Below are 15,075 nucleotides of genomic sequence, written 5' to 3'. Positions count from 1 at the left end.
TCCTTCCTTGGCAGATTTTGTTGCATGGGGAAGGGGGGTACCGAGGGAGAATAGATGCATTCCAGTCCTTGACAACCAGAACTTTCTTTTACAGGATTAAAGGATTTTTCTACATTATAGGAAACACACAAGCTTTACTTAATTTACCTCAGATATACATTGCTGTATGTAATCTCATGACTGATAATGCCATTGACAAGGCGATCTTATACCAAGTAGCAAGTAGCACTGAATTCAGTGGTCCCAGATGAATCAGTACAAGTTGTACTCAAAAACAGTATTTTGTAAAACTGCAATCCCATGTCTTATTTCAATCTTAATCTACCAGTCCTCCCTAAGTCTCTCAACTTTAACAATCCCTCCCACTCCTTTCTAGATAGTATTTATTTATTTTTATTATTTATTTATTAAAACATTTTTATGCCGCCCCATTCGCCGAATGTGGCAATCCTTGTGGTAGATAGACTGAGGATAAAAAACAAGTTGCACTATGTAAGAAAAATCACTTTATTAAAAATATGTCCAAGTAGAATTCCAAAGAAGTTCTAAGTTTAGATTATAGGTCATTATAATATTTCAAAAAATAAATTCTGCCAATAGATTAGAGTCTGCTTGCTCAACCCATGGCTTTAATCCAACAGAAGGATCCCATTATTTTCTGTAGGCTCAACAGTATTTACAGCCAAGATCACGCCAGTTTGATTCTAGATATATTTCTGTGTATTATTATTAACATGTATACAAAATATGCATAGTTTGTCAATTTGAGGATTAGTTTAACCGAGAGCAATGTAAAACAGGTTGGACTCCTAAGGACAAGCGCTGGGGAAGTCTTTCCCATTTTATAACTGTTTCTGGTTATGCTGATAACACAAGTGGGCTGGAATGAAAGTGTCACTGATCTAACGAAGAGGACAGGTGGATGGTTAAATTACAAACTAATTACAAAGGTGTAGCCACTGAGTTCTGTCCCTGTGTTTTCATTCAGGTAGATGGACTGTGTTCTTGCATAAGCCACACTGAAATAAACTGACAATGAACAACAGTGTTATGTGAATTGTGCTACCTCATGTGATTTTTAGATAACTGGAAAAGGAGTGGAAAAACAAAATGTGATACCAAAAAGTGTGGTGTGGAACATCAAAAGTGAGATTGCTGCACACTTCAAGCTCTTTGCTTTTTTATGTCAGCCAGTAAATGCATTTAAAACCTGAGAGAGTTGTCTAGTTTCCACTTGTCCAACGGCAGCCATCTCTGGGGCTCAGAGACTATCCCTTTTGCAAACAAGGGGAAACCATTTCTGTGGTAGCTTTCTGAAATGGGCACCAGGTCTGCAGATGGCCACATATGAGCCCCACTGAAGTTAACTGGAGTTGCAAAAGTACAATTTGGGGCAGAATTACTGCCATAGTGTCCTGCTTTTTGATTAAAAAGGATCATACAGACATATATATATTAGTGTCTTTAGGATGCCACATCGGGTTATGCTATGTAAATCTACAGAGTTAGTACGCAGCAAGATTATAGTGGTCATTGTTGCATTCTTTGTAAACCAGTTTGGGAACACTGGTCAGGGCTGCAAAAGTGGTATAAAATGTTTTTAAAAATAAGCAAATAAAAGATAGCATATCAGATCTCAAAATCTACTCCTGAATTAAAGAACGAAAATGATCATCATAAAATGCAAGGGAGCTGGTGGAGGACCCAGCTACCCCAGGGTAGAGCACTAGTAGCTAAAGATGCTTGTGAGAGAGACACCTACAGCAAGAAAGGTTAAGACATGGACTTTCCATCTCAGTGAGGACTACACCCCTGGGGCATGCCATGAACAGAAAGAAGATGGGGGAAAGACAGGACAGGGAACAATGCGGATACGGGCAGTACAAGCATCAATCAGAGGACAAGTTTCTAACTGCTGCCTGTACAAGCTCACCAGCCAAGTGGCTCTCAGTGTCAGGCCATGAGGGCTAAAAATCCAGATGCGTGTAATTTAGCAGCTTTATGAGTTATATAGTAGATCAGTGCGTTCAATTAAAGCTTATATTCATTCAGTCCATTTCTGTATTGAACGTGGTGAGTGTGATCAATCTCTAGGTCAGTTTTCCAGTCGCACAGAGTGGTGCTTTTGATTAGGACATATATATCTTCTGCCTTTTTTCAATAATTCTGCAACATAAAGGGCACTTGTCGATCGCTTCAGCACAGTCCTTACAAACAACAAGATGCCCACAAGGAATGAGGGCCACAGAGATGTTTTTGTCCAAACAGACTTTACAAAGTTTTTCTTCCTGCAAACGTCTCAACTTCTCTTCAATGCTGAGATCTGAAGGGAAACAGAATACTTTTTTACAAAATAGCAACAGCAAGGAGGAGGAGCAGAGCCAGAGATGCGCCAGTGTTGGAATTAAGCCCACAGCTGAAGCGTGGGCCTGGACAAAGTCCCAGCAGTGCTGAGCATTCTCCACAGCCTTACCTCAGACATTCGATAGGGGGTGTCAGAAACGGATTCTTCAGATTATATAAGCATGTGCTCCTGAAGGGTTCCTAGAACTAACTCTACCAAGTTTCAGGAAACATGCAAGAATTGCTTTATTTGTCCAATCCTCTTGCAAATCGTTTTGTACAACAAAATATAAAATTGTTATTTTGTATTTGCATGCTCTCTTTCTCTGTTTACTGGTTGTATCAGTTCTTTGTATTGTATCTTTTACCATGTTATTTTGTTAATGCTTGACTTGATGTTCGGAAGTCACCTTGGAAATTCTCTGAGCTGGAAACTGGAATGCAAAGGCTATAAAATAAATAAAACAGCAGGGCAAACACATCTTCACTATGATTCTGCTGCTGTGGCTACAATGCCAGCCTACGTCACTAGAGTATTTTAATGATTACTGAGACTGTATGCAGAATGCCTCGGGTATATGTTATGCTTTACATAAATGCTGAATGTTACTGCTACATGGTAAACCTGAAATTTCTTTTTAATATAGGAAATACTTGGCGGAAAAATGTTGAATGTACAGACACGTTAATGTGCAAAGAAACATTACTTAAACGCTAACTGAAGTCCACAGTGCCATCTGACTCAGCAGTTTTTTCAGTAGTTTTCAGGGTGTATGTGTGAGTCCTGCAATCAGGAATTCCAACACAGAGAAGCAAGAAGAAACTCCGGTTGACCAAACAATGGACCACAGCGCAAGACCTCAGAACACAGGAATCTCCACCCCATGAAGACAAAGACCCCACGTCTGCAAGCAAGACCCATACCCCAAAGCAAAAGTGTACCTCATCCACATTACATTTATTCTTGTCCAGCATGCATGCATGCTTTGATGGGACTCACCTTTCTCCTGGGATGCACTGAGTACATTTTCTTTCTGGGCATTTATTAAATCTGCAACCAGAGCCTCGACAGAACTGTAACTCTCTGAGGATAGGTGGCGCTTCCTTTCCACAGCCTTCTTAATTTCATCCAGGCTGAAACCCATACGCATTGCATTCTGAACCACATGTTTCTGTAAGAGTTCCTCATCTACAGTAAGCCATATATAAATGAAACCAGGAAAATTTGCTTAGAACAATACTCTCTACCCCAAGATATTAAGTATAAAAACATTTAGCTGGAATTTTGAAGATAGATCCAAGTCCAGTTCATTATTTCACCATCAAAAACAAAACAGGAAGAAAACTGGAGCAAGTACATCTTTAAAGTGTTGCCTCTTGTCCCCCTAATTTCCATTTAGTTCCGAGCAGAAGAAAACATTTCATGCAAGAACTAGACAGGGGCAGAAGAGCAATCATAGGAGCAATCCACACTTTCTGGCAGAGTTTCCTAGAATCCACAGGCTACAGTATACACGACATATGGCACATAGCTTTCCGCTCCCAAAACCATAGACATGGAGCAAGAAGCTGGGGAAGTGAAATCCAAGCAGGGATTCTCTGCCCTTCTTCCAACCACAGCAGAAAGCATTACATTAAAGGGAACTGTGCCAGGGAGCAAGGAGCAGAGGAAGACCCCCCCACACACACACACACCCCACCACTTCTACATGCTTTTCCGTCCTCTGCCTCCAGGTGTGTGTGTGAACTAAACAGGCTCAGGGGCTGATCTAGCTCCAGAAAATGGAAATGGAGGAACAGACGGCTCTGTTGGGTTCTGGCTTACAAAAGATAGGACAGATGAAGGGTAAGGCAGAGCATTAAACCCTCTAACTTGAGTTCTTTGCTAGAGGTTTGCTGGTTTGGATGACAATGGAGTCTATGCTAAAAAATATATTGTCTGGAAAATGATGAGATTCAGGGTTACTACCCTGTCAATTGTGCCCTTGATGCTTATAAGCCCCCAAGTGCAGAACGGGAGGAGCAGCAGAGGAACTCTCTTCCTCATCAGGGCTCCTGCTCTGTGTTGCAACTCAATGGCTCTTTTGGGGCACCTAGAGATGCTTCAAAAGAGGAAAAGGCTGGAGGGCATTCAGGGTATCTTGCTACCCCAGCAGTCCTGGTCGCTCTCCCTCCCCCTAGAACACCCTCTTGACCCCCACCTCTGAAGTGTCTTTTCTGTGTCAGAGAGACAGTCAGCAGAGTTCTTTTAGGCACCAGCGGCCAGAAAGGGAGCGTGGCTTCTGAGCCCACAAGACTGCTGGTTCCAAAATATGCCATTTCCAGCAACTGAAACTTGTTCCCCGTTATTTGTGGGCAGGAATCCCAATTTGGGGATTGAAGCAACAGATACATTATACTAAATGCAAACATGCTGTAACATTAGCTAGGTTCAATGTTTTACCCTCTGTGAAGGATATTTCAGGGTACACATTTTGCTGCATGCGTATGTCCCTATTACTAGTTGAATCGTGTAACTTCTTACTCCATTCATTTTATGTAGAGATCAGATTGAAATTCTCTGATTTATACTCATGGAATGGACTTATAGAATGTCTTTTTTCTGTCATCCAATATCGGGTTGCATGGGTGTGTACAAAAATGTTAGTAAATACAATGAGAACATGGTTAGAGGAATATCAAATTATATTTTAAATTTGGGTTTTCACTGGATTTATGCCGGTTTAGATATCCGCAGGCCAGTTATAAACATTGGTACAGATACCTTTAATAGGTGATGTCTTCTCAGCTTCCTCCACCTAAAACAAAAAATTGAGATAACAGACTTGTCAAATGAACATAGTGGGCTGAACAGAAAGGGCAGGGAATCAGAAAGAAAAACAGTGGGTGCAGGTATTCCATCCTACCCTATTGTCAAAGGAATCAAGATGTAATGGTTTGAACTAGTGGCTCATGATCTTAGAGGCACCGTATCAAAATGAAAAAAAAAAGACAGAAGATTAAAATAAGCCAACTGCACCATGCAGTCTCATAATAGCCAGGTCAAACAGCCACTAGAGGGCACTGTGCTGGGGGGCAGAAGCGCCAAAAGGCAGTGGTTCCAGCTGATCTATATCACGTCATTCCGCTACTCTGTCCTACTGTACGTAGGGCCACTGCTCCAGTTCTGCTCCCACACCGTGCTTCCCATGAAGCTGCCTCTGAGAAGTGTGCAGGAGGATCAGCTGGTTCGGGAAACAGCACCAAGACGGTTGGTTGGAGCCACTTACAGGGCGCATGTGGCTTGTTACACGCTTCACTGGATACCAGTGTGTTTCTGGGTAAGATTCAAAGTGCTGGCTATGACCTATAAACCCCTTACAATTTGAGACCAGGCTACTTGCAAGACCTCATTCTCCCCTGCAAGCCTTCCCAGGCTTTTGAGCTCTGCAGGAGCACTGGCATTGGAGGCATTCTGTATTAGTATTAGTATTACTTGCCTCGAATGCCATTTTGTACTTAAAAATAAAAATAAAAGGAATACTCCATAGACTGAAGTCTGTGCACAGGACGATGCAACTTCTCTTTTCCACAGAGCACCTAAACACTTGAAACGTTTGATTAAAAAAAATCTAATGTCCTGAAATTATACGGATGCCACAATTTGTGCAGAGAAAATCCTTATATTAGCAAGTCACTTGAGCATGAGTCTGCTTTGCTGTCAACAAGAGCATGCAGTCTGCACAATGACTTTCAAGAGGAATCTCTTATGCTCATTTGCTTTTCATGCATTCCCTATCATGACAAGAAAACAAACAAGATCAAGTTACTTAAACACAGCATCTTCCACTACAGCAATTAACCTTTTCAGCCACATATGGAAGCACCATCTGTTCACACGTGGGCAGCTGGAGAAAGACCGTGCAAAAGTAACCGAGGCTTTTCTATATTTAATTGGCTCAATGGATTTCATAGTTTAAAACCGTGTTTATCTGAAAACAGATTCTCTGTGGAGGTATTTCAAATATATGGTTGCTGGGAAATGGTGCAAGATACTTACTGTAGAAGCATGCAGAGAATTAGTTAAATGGATGCTGTTTACGAAGTCTACCCCTTTTTCTTCTATCACGTATTTGCACCTAGGCACAACATATTTATACAAAATCAAATTAAAGTTGAATCAGCACAAGCAGACTATCAGAAGAGTACACACGGTGCCTTTGAAGGAATATAGCAAATAAAGTTCTCGATATATTCTAGAAGTGAATGCAAATACACTTCTTCCAAAACAAACACTAATCAATCCCCCAAAGAGTTAAGCATCTAAGGATGCTTAAAGCATTGACAGAATGAACAAGATCACCAGTTCAAAAACAAACAGAAAACAAAACCAAGCATGCACACCCGGAAGGGGTGGGGGCTTATACTGAATCAGAGCACTGGTCTATCTAGCCTGGTACTGTTGAAACTAACTGGCAGTGGCTCTTCAGGGTTTCAGCCAGTTCTTCCAGCCCTACCCAGAGACACTGGAGATCAAACCTGAGACTGTCTGAATGCAAAGCAGCTGCTCTGCAGTTAAGCTACAGCCCTCAGTTGTGCAGGATAACTCACAGTTGCTGTTTCCCCAAGCTAGGCAGAGAGATACAGGTCTCTGCTTCAGGTTATCTTGCTTGGGGGGACGGGGGAGGTACTGGGCAGGGACCAATCATGACCACTTGACTTGGATGCAGAAACCTCTTGGTGTTTCTGTGATGTCCCGCTCCCCACAGAGTAGACTGAAATGGAAACCACAGTCGGAAATGTGCAACTCCTCAATACGATCATGGAAAATAGAAGTAGAAGGGGCCTAATAAGGCCATCGGGTCCAACCCTCTGCCCCACTCACACATGTGGTCACCCATCTGCCTGCAGGCCCACACCTTCCCGCTTAGCAAAGCTGATTTGACCTGCCAGCCCAATGGACAGCTGCGCACAACAGATCTCGACAATCGTGTTAACTTCTAAGAACCTGGAACCATTTGCCAAATCACATCCCTACCGAAGAGGCATGCTTGTTTACCTACTGACACTCCTGAGTGGGATGCAGCCCAGCGAAGGAGTCCTAAGAACACAGGGATGGGATTTGTGGGTGGCATGGGCCCCTGTACGTTGGTGGATGCAAAGAACAGCAGGGGGCAGCACAAGAAACAAGGCGAGGCAGGGCTGCTATTAACATTCTGCCTCCATCGCCCTTGTCTGGCAGCAGCCGTTACACCAAATTGTAGCAGAGGAAGTCAAGAGCGACCAGTCCACCTGCTCTGCAGAGACCAGAAACAGTTGGCTGCTCCTCTCCTTGAGCTATTTCTCCTCCCGTGTACTATAAAAATTTTGTAACTAAGAACTAGGGCCAGTTTCCTTCTTTCCTCCTTCCTAATTGTGTTGGGTCTCTTGGACTGCATGCCTGAAGGTAGGGAACATCCGTATTACTGATCTCTGCAAGCTTCTCTGAACCTTATTTTTGGCTGAAGAGTAAGGTAAAAATCCTTTACGCGTTTCTCCATATGAAGGATTTTTAGATATACACAAACAGAGGGGAAGTGCCTACCCAGGAAACCATCTTGCGTGCTGCTCCCATGGATCTTCATTGTGCTGCCAATCTGTCAGTCCACCTCCACAGTGAAAGCAAATGACGTTGTCCCCATTGCCTATGGAAAACAAGGACAAGGGCTTGGGTGTCTTGAAAAGAACGTTTGAGCCTGCAGAAAATATTTGTGTGCACCTGACAAAACTCCCTTTCAGGTGGCTTAGGACTGGGAAGACTCTTATTCAAATCATCACCTAGGCTTTGAATTCACTTAGTGCTTCTGGGCTAGGAGTCTTTCACACAACTTTGCCTACATGACTGTTTTGTGGGTAATTTGGCAATGAGAAGATCAATGTATTCCATCTTGAATTTCCTAGAGAAAGAATGGGATAAAATTATAAATAAAAATAATGGCGAAAGAATGGTTACTTAATTGCATCTAGCCGTGTGCATCATTACGTATTTCTGAACAGTCTAGTCTAGACTTTCTTCCTTTCCACAAGACTGAATTGGTAATTTCCAATTAGGAGTAAACATACAAATACTCATATTTTTCTGATACAGAAAGAAAGTTAAAGAATGAAATGAAATGTACTGTACACAATCCTTAAAGATGTGTAACTTTTACACAGTTAAAAACCTTTTGATCAAACTGATTTTTGGTGGGTAGGAACAAGCCAACTCTGCAATTCATCATTAACACCTTGTTAATCGCCCCATGATCTAGAGACAGAGCAAATGATAAACGTAGCTGAATGAAGAATTTGCACATGACCAAGTACCAGAAAAGTGTAAACTTTAAATGGGAAGTCTATAAACTTAATTATATGATGCACAATTTCTTGAAAGATTTTAGTATTAACAGCAGCAGCTCTTGAAGTGACTTCAGTTTTTGCCTCAAAGCATCCAAGAAGCCACCAAATTAATACTTATGTTGCAAAAAGTTAGCTGGTTTTGGTTATGTTTGTATGTTGCTGCAAACTGGCAACAAAATTTAAAAAGATACTGCTTTTAACTTACCATTTGCTAAACAGCTCACTGAAGCCACCTCATGCTATAACCACAAGAACTTTAGCCACTGGCCAGAGCACGTAATGGGTACAGTAAGTCAATAAACCAAATTATGCAATTTATCCATGACTGACAGCAACAGGAAAGGTCCACCTGCAGCTTACCTGTACTGTAAAAGCCTGCTCTGGCAAGCTGTTCCTTGCTAATCAAGTACCTCCACATCACAAATGATTTGATTCGGTCTTCATAAAATGCCATCGATGGATTATGTGGGATGCTCTCTTCTATTTCACTTGTATCCAGCTTAGCATCACCAGACTGATTTGGGACATTTGCAACATTTCCAACATCATGACCAAGGACAAAGAAACACCTCGGGAAATGGCGTCTGTGTTCTGACCAGGCCTGATCACACGGTTCCCAGTTTTTCAGCTTGCCCCCACAGCAAAAGCACTCCACCTCATCATCAGTGCCAGTATAATATAGTCCAGCCTTGGCCAGCTCCTTGGGAGTGACAGGTGCGTAGGACGGCCAGTTGTGAAAAGTTCTCAACCTCATTTCTTCTTCACACATAGCCGGATTTCTGGGGTACAGAGAATCTGAGAGATCCACTACTTTCCCAGTCCTCAACAGATAATCTGCATAGAGATCAGAGTCTGGATCGACAGGGGGATGGAGAACGTTTCCAGTCAAGCGATTTTCTGTTCTGCGATGACAGTTGGAGAAAACAGAATGCATGTCATTCTGCCCAGCGTTACTGTCAGTAATAAAGCTGCAGTTCGGAGAAATAGTTTTGTGTCTTCCGACCACTGAATCCCCCTGCCGCCATCCTTCTATATTTGCATGACAACTGGCACATTCGACTCTGTCCCCCACCCCCGTGTAGAAGAAACCAGCTTGGGCTAGAGTTGCAGGGGAGACAGGACAGTTGCTTGGGAAATGAGCGAAGGTGTGTTGTCTGGTGTAGGCATCTTGGTTAGGATCAGCCTCTGGAACTGGGCAAGCGCCAGAGTTATCTGGACCATTGCATGTCATCCCGCCTCCACGGACAGCGTTCCTGCCAGTTTCCTAAATAAGAATACAGTTACATTTAGACCTCTAAAAACATTTGAACATCCTCCATACTTAATGTTTATATGAAGCTTTCAAGAAGAACAAGGCACTTCACATGCACCCTGTAAAGTAGGTCAGTATTATTTATCCACCATATTGTAGATTAATGGGGGCGGGAATGGAGAGAGAATGAGTTTCCTAAGGACACCCAAGATGCAATGCAATGCGGATTCCTGTAACCCACTAAACTCAGAGCATTTTCGGCATCCTGTGCTCAGCGGAAAGAGTGCAGAGGCAAAGGTTGCCTCTGCCTTCTCCCACTTTCTGAAGCAGCTAGACAGACAATTTCAGCCATTTAAGTGCAGTACCTCAGAGCAGAGAGGGAAGGAGGCTGAAGCGCCACTAGGCTACATCACAGAAACATAGAAACAGAACGAGTCAGAAGGGGTCTCCCGGGCCATCTAGTCTGACCTCCGGCACCAGCCGGCTCTGCTCACGACATGCCCACCATGTGGACGTCCAGCCTATCCTTGAAAACCTGCACCGATGGGGCCTCAACGACCTCTCATGAAAGCCCATCCCACACCCTCGGGGTCCTAACTGTCAGGAAGTGCTTCCTGGCATCTAAGTGGAAGCTTGGCTCCCTGAACATTGCTCCATTGGAGCGTGTCCTGCCTTCCTCTGCAGGGGAGAACAGGTCTCTACCCATCTCCATGTGACATCCCCTCACATACCTGAATGTCGCCAACATATCCCCTACGAGTCTCCTCTCCTCCAGGCTGAAGAGACCCAGTTCCCTCAGTCTCGCCTCATACGGCATCCCCTGCAAACCGGCCACCAACCTTGTGGCCCTACGCTGCACTGACTCCGACCTGGCTATATCCTTTCTGTAACGAGGGGCCCAATAGATCATCATCTATTGGTGCCGCCAGTATCCTCCCCTCCCATCAAAACTTTTTGCAAATTTGGGGAAGCATCTGGCCCAGCTCTTTCTGCACCAAAGGTGATGAGAAGGGTCTGAGCACAGATTCCTAGCTCTGAATTCAGAGGGACTTTCTAGCCTCAGAGTTAAAATGTGAGACATCGCATGGGCATCCAGAAGCTATCTGGTGCCCACAGGACTGTTCTGCTAGAGCTCATAATTAAACCAGGGGACCATTAAACTAGGAACTTCCCAATGCTGAGTTTGATTTTAGCCGCTATGCTAATGTCAGCTCTGTTTATTAATGGCAGTTAGAATTATTCCTACAGAATTGGACATTCTAGACACCCTAAGAACATTTTAAGAAGGAAGGGGTTCAGGTAGACTACACAATGCTGTACATACACACAGCTGGGAGGGTTAACTACCATGAATTCATACTTATTATCTTTATCCCAATAATTTTTTCATGCAATTGTACTGGCAAAGAAATGCATTGCTCAGTTCATGTTTATTAAGAGTGTACAAAGGTTCACAATGCAAGAACTTGCAATCTGGTTCCATTCAATGGAAGCAAAGGAAACAGAAAAATACAGAAAAGCAGTCTAACAAAACAAAGTAAATTTTCATGGCTCCCAGATTTAAATAACATTAAAATAAGATCAAAGCCAGCCAGTATTACCCATTAACAAGTCTTAATACCTTGGACTTTGCAACAGATTTAGTTGCTTAAGACTGCATTCTTAACTATGACCTAGTAGGCTGTATAGCAGAATAAAGACCTGGGAAGGAAGACTTCAAATGAGGAATACGTTTGGGTCTTTCATCTCCATTAGAATTATACAAACATTAGCACTTGTAGTACTACAGAAATACTTCACTAAACTGCAATACTTCACTAAAACATGCAAATGCAACATTTGCACACAGAATGCAAATGAATCCTTCTTCCAAGATAGCTTGAAGAGAGTTAAGGGAAATATTATCCTATATTCTGGAATAAAAACCTCAAACAATATACACCTTGCTGTAGATGACAAAAACCTTTTTTAACAATCTGGCCAAAGCTCAACTTGAGGATTGAGGAAAAGATTTCACTTTTTCTAGGCTCAGAAGGTATAAGGTCTCATGCTGGGAATCTGCCTCTTCTAAAACTGAAAGGGGGTAAAAGTGCAAATATCAGTTCTGGCTGGTTACTGGGACAATACAAAATGAGAGGATCCATAAACTAAATGCACACACATAAAGGGGGAGGGGGAACATAAAAAAATAAATGTTTTATGCAGCAACCTTGAGAAGTAACTTATTTAAATCTCACTATTCATTCTACCAGTTTTAGACTGCAAAAAACGATCGTGAAAGCTAAAAAATGACTTATTACACCAACTGCCGTGCATGTTCCATTTTGCTAACACAGTGGATATGACACAGCAGCCAAACAATCTCCAAAAGCTGTGATCAAACAAAAACATACAAATTGCCATAAAATACATTGTATCACTGTACATTTCTGAACTCATTAGTCTATTTGTCCTTGTTTTATCTAACAGTTAATAAAGTCTGCCCTGATGCATACAATTTTGGGGGCTCAAGAGATTGTTATGTTGGAAGGTAGTGTGGACTATTTACTTAAGTGTAAAAATAAGCTTGTTGGGTGCAGCAAGTAACTGGCTCTCTCTTGTGAGACCCATCAGCTGTTCTCCCTTGAGCTCTTTTAAAATTTAATTATTCAGAAATCTGTTGTGTAATATGATCAAGCTTTTAATTTGCCAAAATGAAATGCCTGCACAGTTGCAGAAAGGGCAAATACCATCCACTGCCAACCAAGACGGTAGCACACACTTTTACTCCAACCTGAGCAATCTGTGGATCACACACCAACGCAAGATTTGAAAACTTCCAGAGAAGACGAATCCTTGCGATCCTCCAGTGTTTTTTAACCTACGTCAGAATGCCCACCAAGGATCTCTTAAAACTTAAAGTGTATCTACTCTGCTAAGCTCCTGAAGGCCAAAAGCACAATTTATTTTATTGGTGGAAACCACCACCCCAAGTAATTTAAACATCCAAACAAGAAGGGAAACAAGCAAAAGCGAAACTATTTGAATATACGAAGCATGACCTATGTTAACTTTGTTCCAAATTGTGTTCATGCTTTTTTGGAAAGTCCCACAAGTGGTACAAGTAGCAGGGATGTTTATATTAAAGGGAGAAAGCAGGCTATGAAGTAAAACTGGGATTGCATCTTGCCTCCCCAGCAGAGTAGCCTAGAAGCAACATTACTCCAAAACTCTTGGGGCTGTGCATGCAATCTTAGAAACATAGAAACATAGAAAACAGAGCGAGTCAGAAGGGGCCTCCCGGGCCATCTAGTCTGACCTCCGGCACCAGCCGGTTCTGCTCACGACATGCCCACCATGTGGACATCAAGCCTATCCTTGAACACCCGCACCAATGGGGCCTCAACAACCTCTGCTGGAAGCCCATTCCACACCCTCGGGGTCCTGACTGTCAGGAAGTGCTTCCTGGCATCCAAACGGAACCTTGGCTCCCTGAGCTTGGCTCTGTTGGAGCGCATCCTGCCCTCCTCTGCAGGGGAGAACAGGTCTCTACCCACCTCCATGTAACACCCCCTCACATACCTGAATGTCGCCAACATATCCCCGCTGAGCCTCCTCTTCTCCAGGCTGAAGAGACCCAGTTCCCTCAGTCTCACCTCATACGGCATCCCCTGCAAAGTTGGCCCTCTTGAAGTCCCAGCTTCCAGTGCTGCACGTCCCCAGTCCCCTGCTCTCAAAGCAAAGGATGGAGTGATCACTCGCATCCAGAGCTCCCCTAATCTGTACATCATCTATCAGCTCCTCCCTATTGGTCAAGACCAAGTCAAGGATGTTTCCCCCCTTGTCGCCTCTCGGACCCTCTGTGTGAAAAACGCTCCCTCTATAGCTAATATTCCTAGCTATTCATCAAATCGAAATTTCTACTGTATTGCAGGAAAAGGATTAGGGTATGTCAACTGACACACCAGGAAGCATGGAAACACATTTGTCACCATGTTCACCCATGTGCCTGGCAACCGTGGCAAGCAACCGGTGTCCATAGGTCATGGCATATGAGTGCACATTTTTTCCCCATAAGAAGCAAGTGCATAATTCTCCTGTACTTCTACTGAAGGTGCTAAAAAACCCACACTAAACATATGGTACCGAGACTAAAGAAAGCATGGCAGGTGCAAAACACATTGTGTGCAATCCTCATTATGCTTTTGAGAACAAAGTGACGGGAGGAGGTTGGGGTAAACCTGAGATTACTGCCCTAACCTACCTTATGCACCTTGCAAAAGAGGAATTATTCTGGTGGGGCATACTGGGGTATATATGAGTGAACACACTGTATTTCCTTTTCCAGTACCCCCATTTTATAGGGTGGGGCGGGGAAGGAGAAGGCTGGAGGTACAGATCTTGACCAGCAGCATCCGTATCATTTCATCTGACCGCAGGAATGGAAGAGGCGAGGGGCGCGCAAGGGGCACACCGAGACCTCTGCCCCGCAGCGCGCCCCACTAGAAGGTTATGTGGGGCGTCCCCCCTCCCACCCTCCCGCCCGCCCGCAACCAGATGAAGGGCTCGGAGGCGCGGGCTTGACCCCTAAATCCGCCCGCCCCCCCCCCAAAAAGCACGCCAGCTGCGGCCCCAGCCCCGCTCCCCGGCGCAGAGCGGGAGCGGGGCGAGCGCGGCCCTACCTGCGTGGCCGCTCGCCCGCCGCCTCGGCTCCGCCGCCCTCGCTGCCTCCCGCGGCCGGTGCTCCAGGCGCTCTCGCCGGCGCACCAGCTGCTGCACGGGGCAGGCGAGGCAGGCGAGAAAATGGCCGCGGCCGGCCCGGGAGGAGGCGCCGCCTAGCGCCCTGGAAGCCGCCGCCGCCCCGTTCCGCCGAGGGCGCTCTTCGGCGCGGGAGCCAAGCCCCGCCAAGCCCGTGCGCCCCCGGGAGCCTGTTTGGCCAGGGGGGAGGCGCTGCCGGCGTCGCCCAGGCTGCCCTGCGGCTCTCGGCGGGATAAGGAACGCCGGAGCTGCAGGGCCTTTTCTGGGCACGCTCGGGAGGGTGTCCCGAGTTATGTTAAGGCGCAGTCCTCCCCTGTCATTACACAATGAATAAGTTGGGCTGAGTCTGGCCCAGAGTCACCACTAGGCTGCATGGCTCAGCAGGA

The 15,075-nt window shown here is 44.5% G+C and overlaps 1 protein-coding gene across 2 annotated transcripts; it reads right to left on the bottom strand.

Moving 5' to 3' along the window:
- Positions 1-489: 489 nt before the first annotated feature.
- Positions 490-14,785, bottom strand: LOC123022051 (X-linked inhibitor of apoptosis). 2 transcript variants are annotated; one of them, XM_044427446.1, is made up of 7 exons: positions 14,614-14,785; positions 9,061-9,964; positions 7,907-8,006; positions 6,383-6,461; positions 5,108-5,141; positions 3,344-3,532; positions 490-2,323 (listed from the first exon to the last, which is right to left on the bottom strand). In XM_044427446.1, exons 2-7 carry the CDS (start codon positions 9,929-9,931, stop codon positions 2,130-2,132), a joined length of 1,467 nt encoding a protein of 488 aa, XP_044283381.1. In that variant the 5' UTR covers positions 9,932-9,964; positions 14,614-14,785; the 3' UTR covers positions 490-2,129. The 2 variants fall into 2 exon arrangements, with proteins under 2 accessions (XP_044283381.1, XP_044283380.1); XM_044427445.1 differs by lacking the exon at positions 14,614-14,785 and adding an exon at positions 11,895-12,221.
- Positions 14,786-15,075: the final 290 nt, after the last annotated feature.

Source organism: Varanus komodoensis, unplaced genomic scaffold (assembly GCF_004798865.1).
Source record: "Varanus komodoensis strain SLA01 unplaced genomic scaffold, ASM479886v1 scaffold18_3, whole genome shotgun sequence".
NCBI lineage: Eukaryota > Metazoa > Chordata > Lepidosauria > Squamata > Varanidae > Varanus > Varanus komodoensis.
Note: the sequence above shows the minus strand (reverse complement) of the source record. Positions and strands in the feature narration are given on the sequence as shown.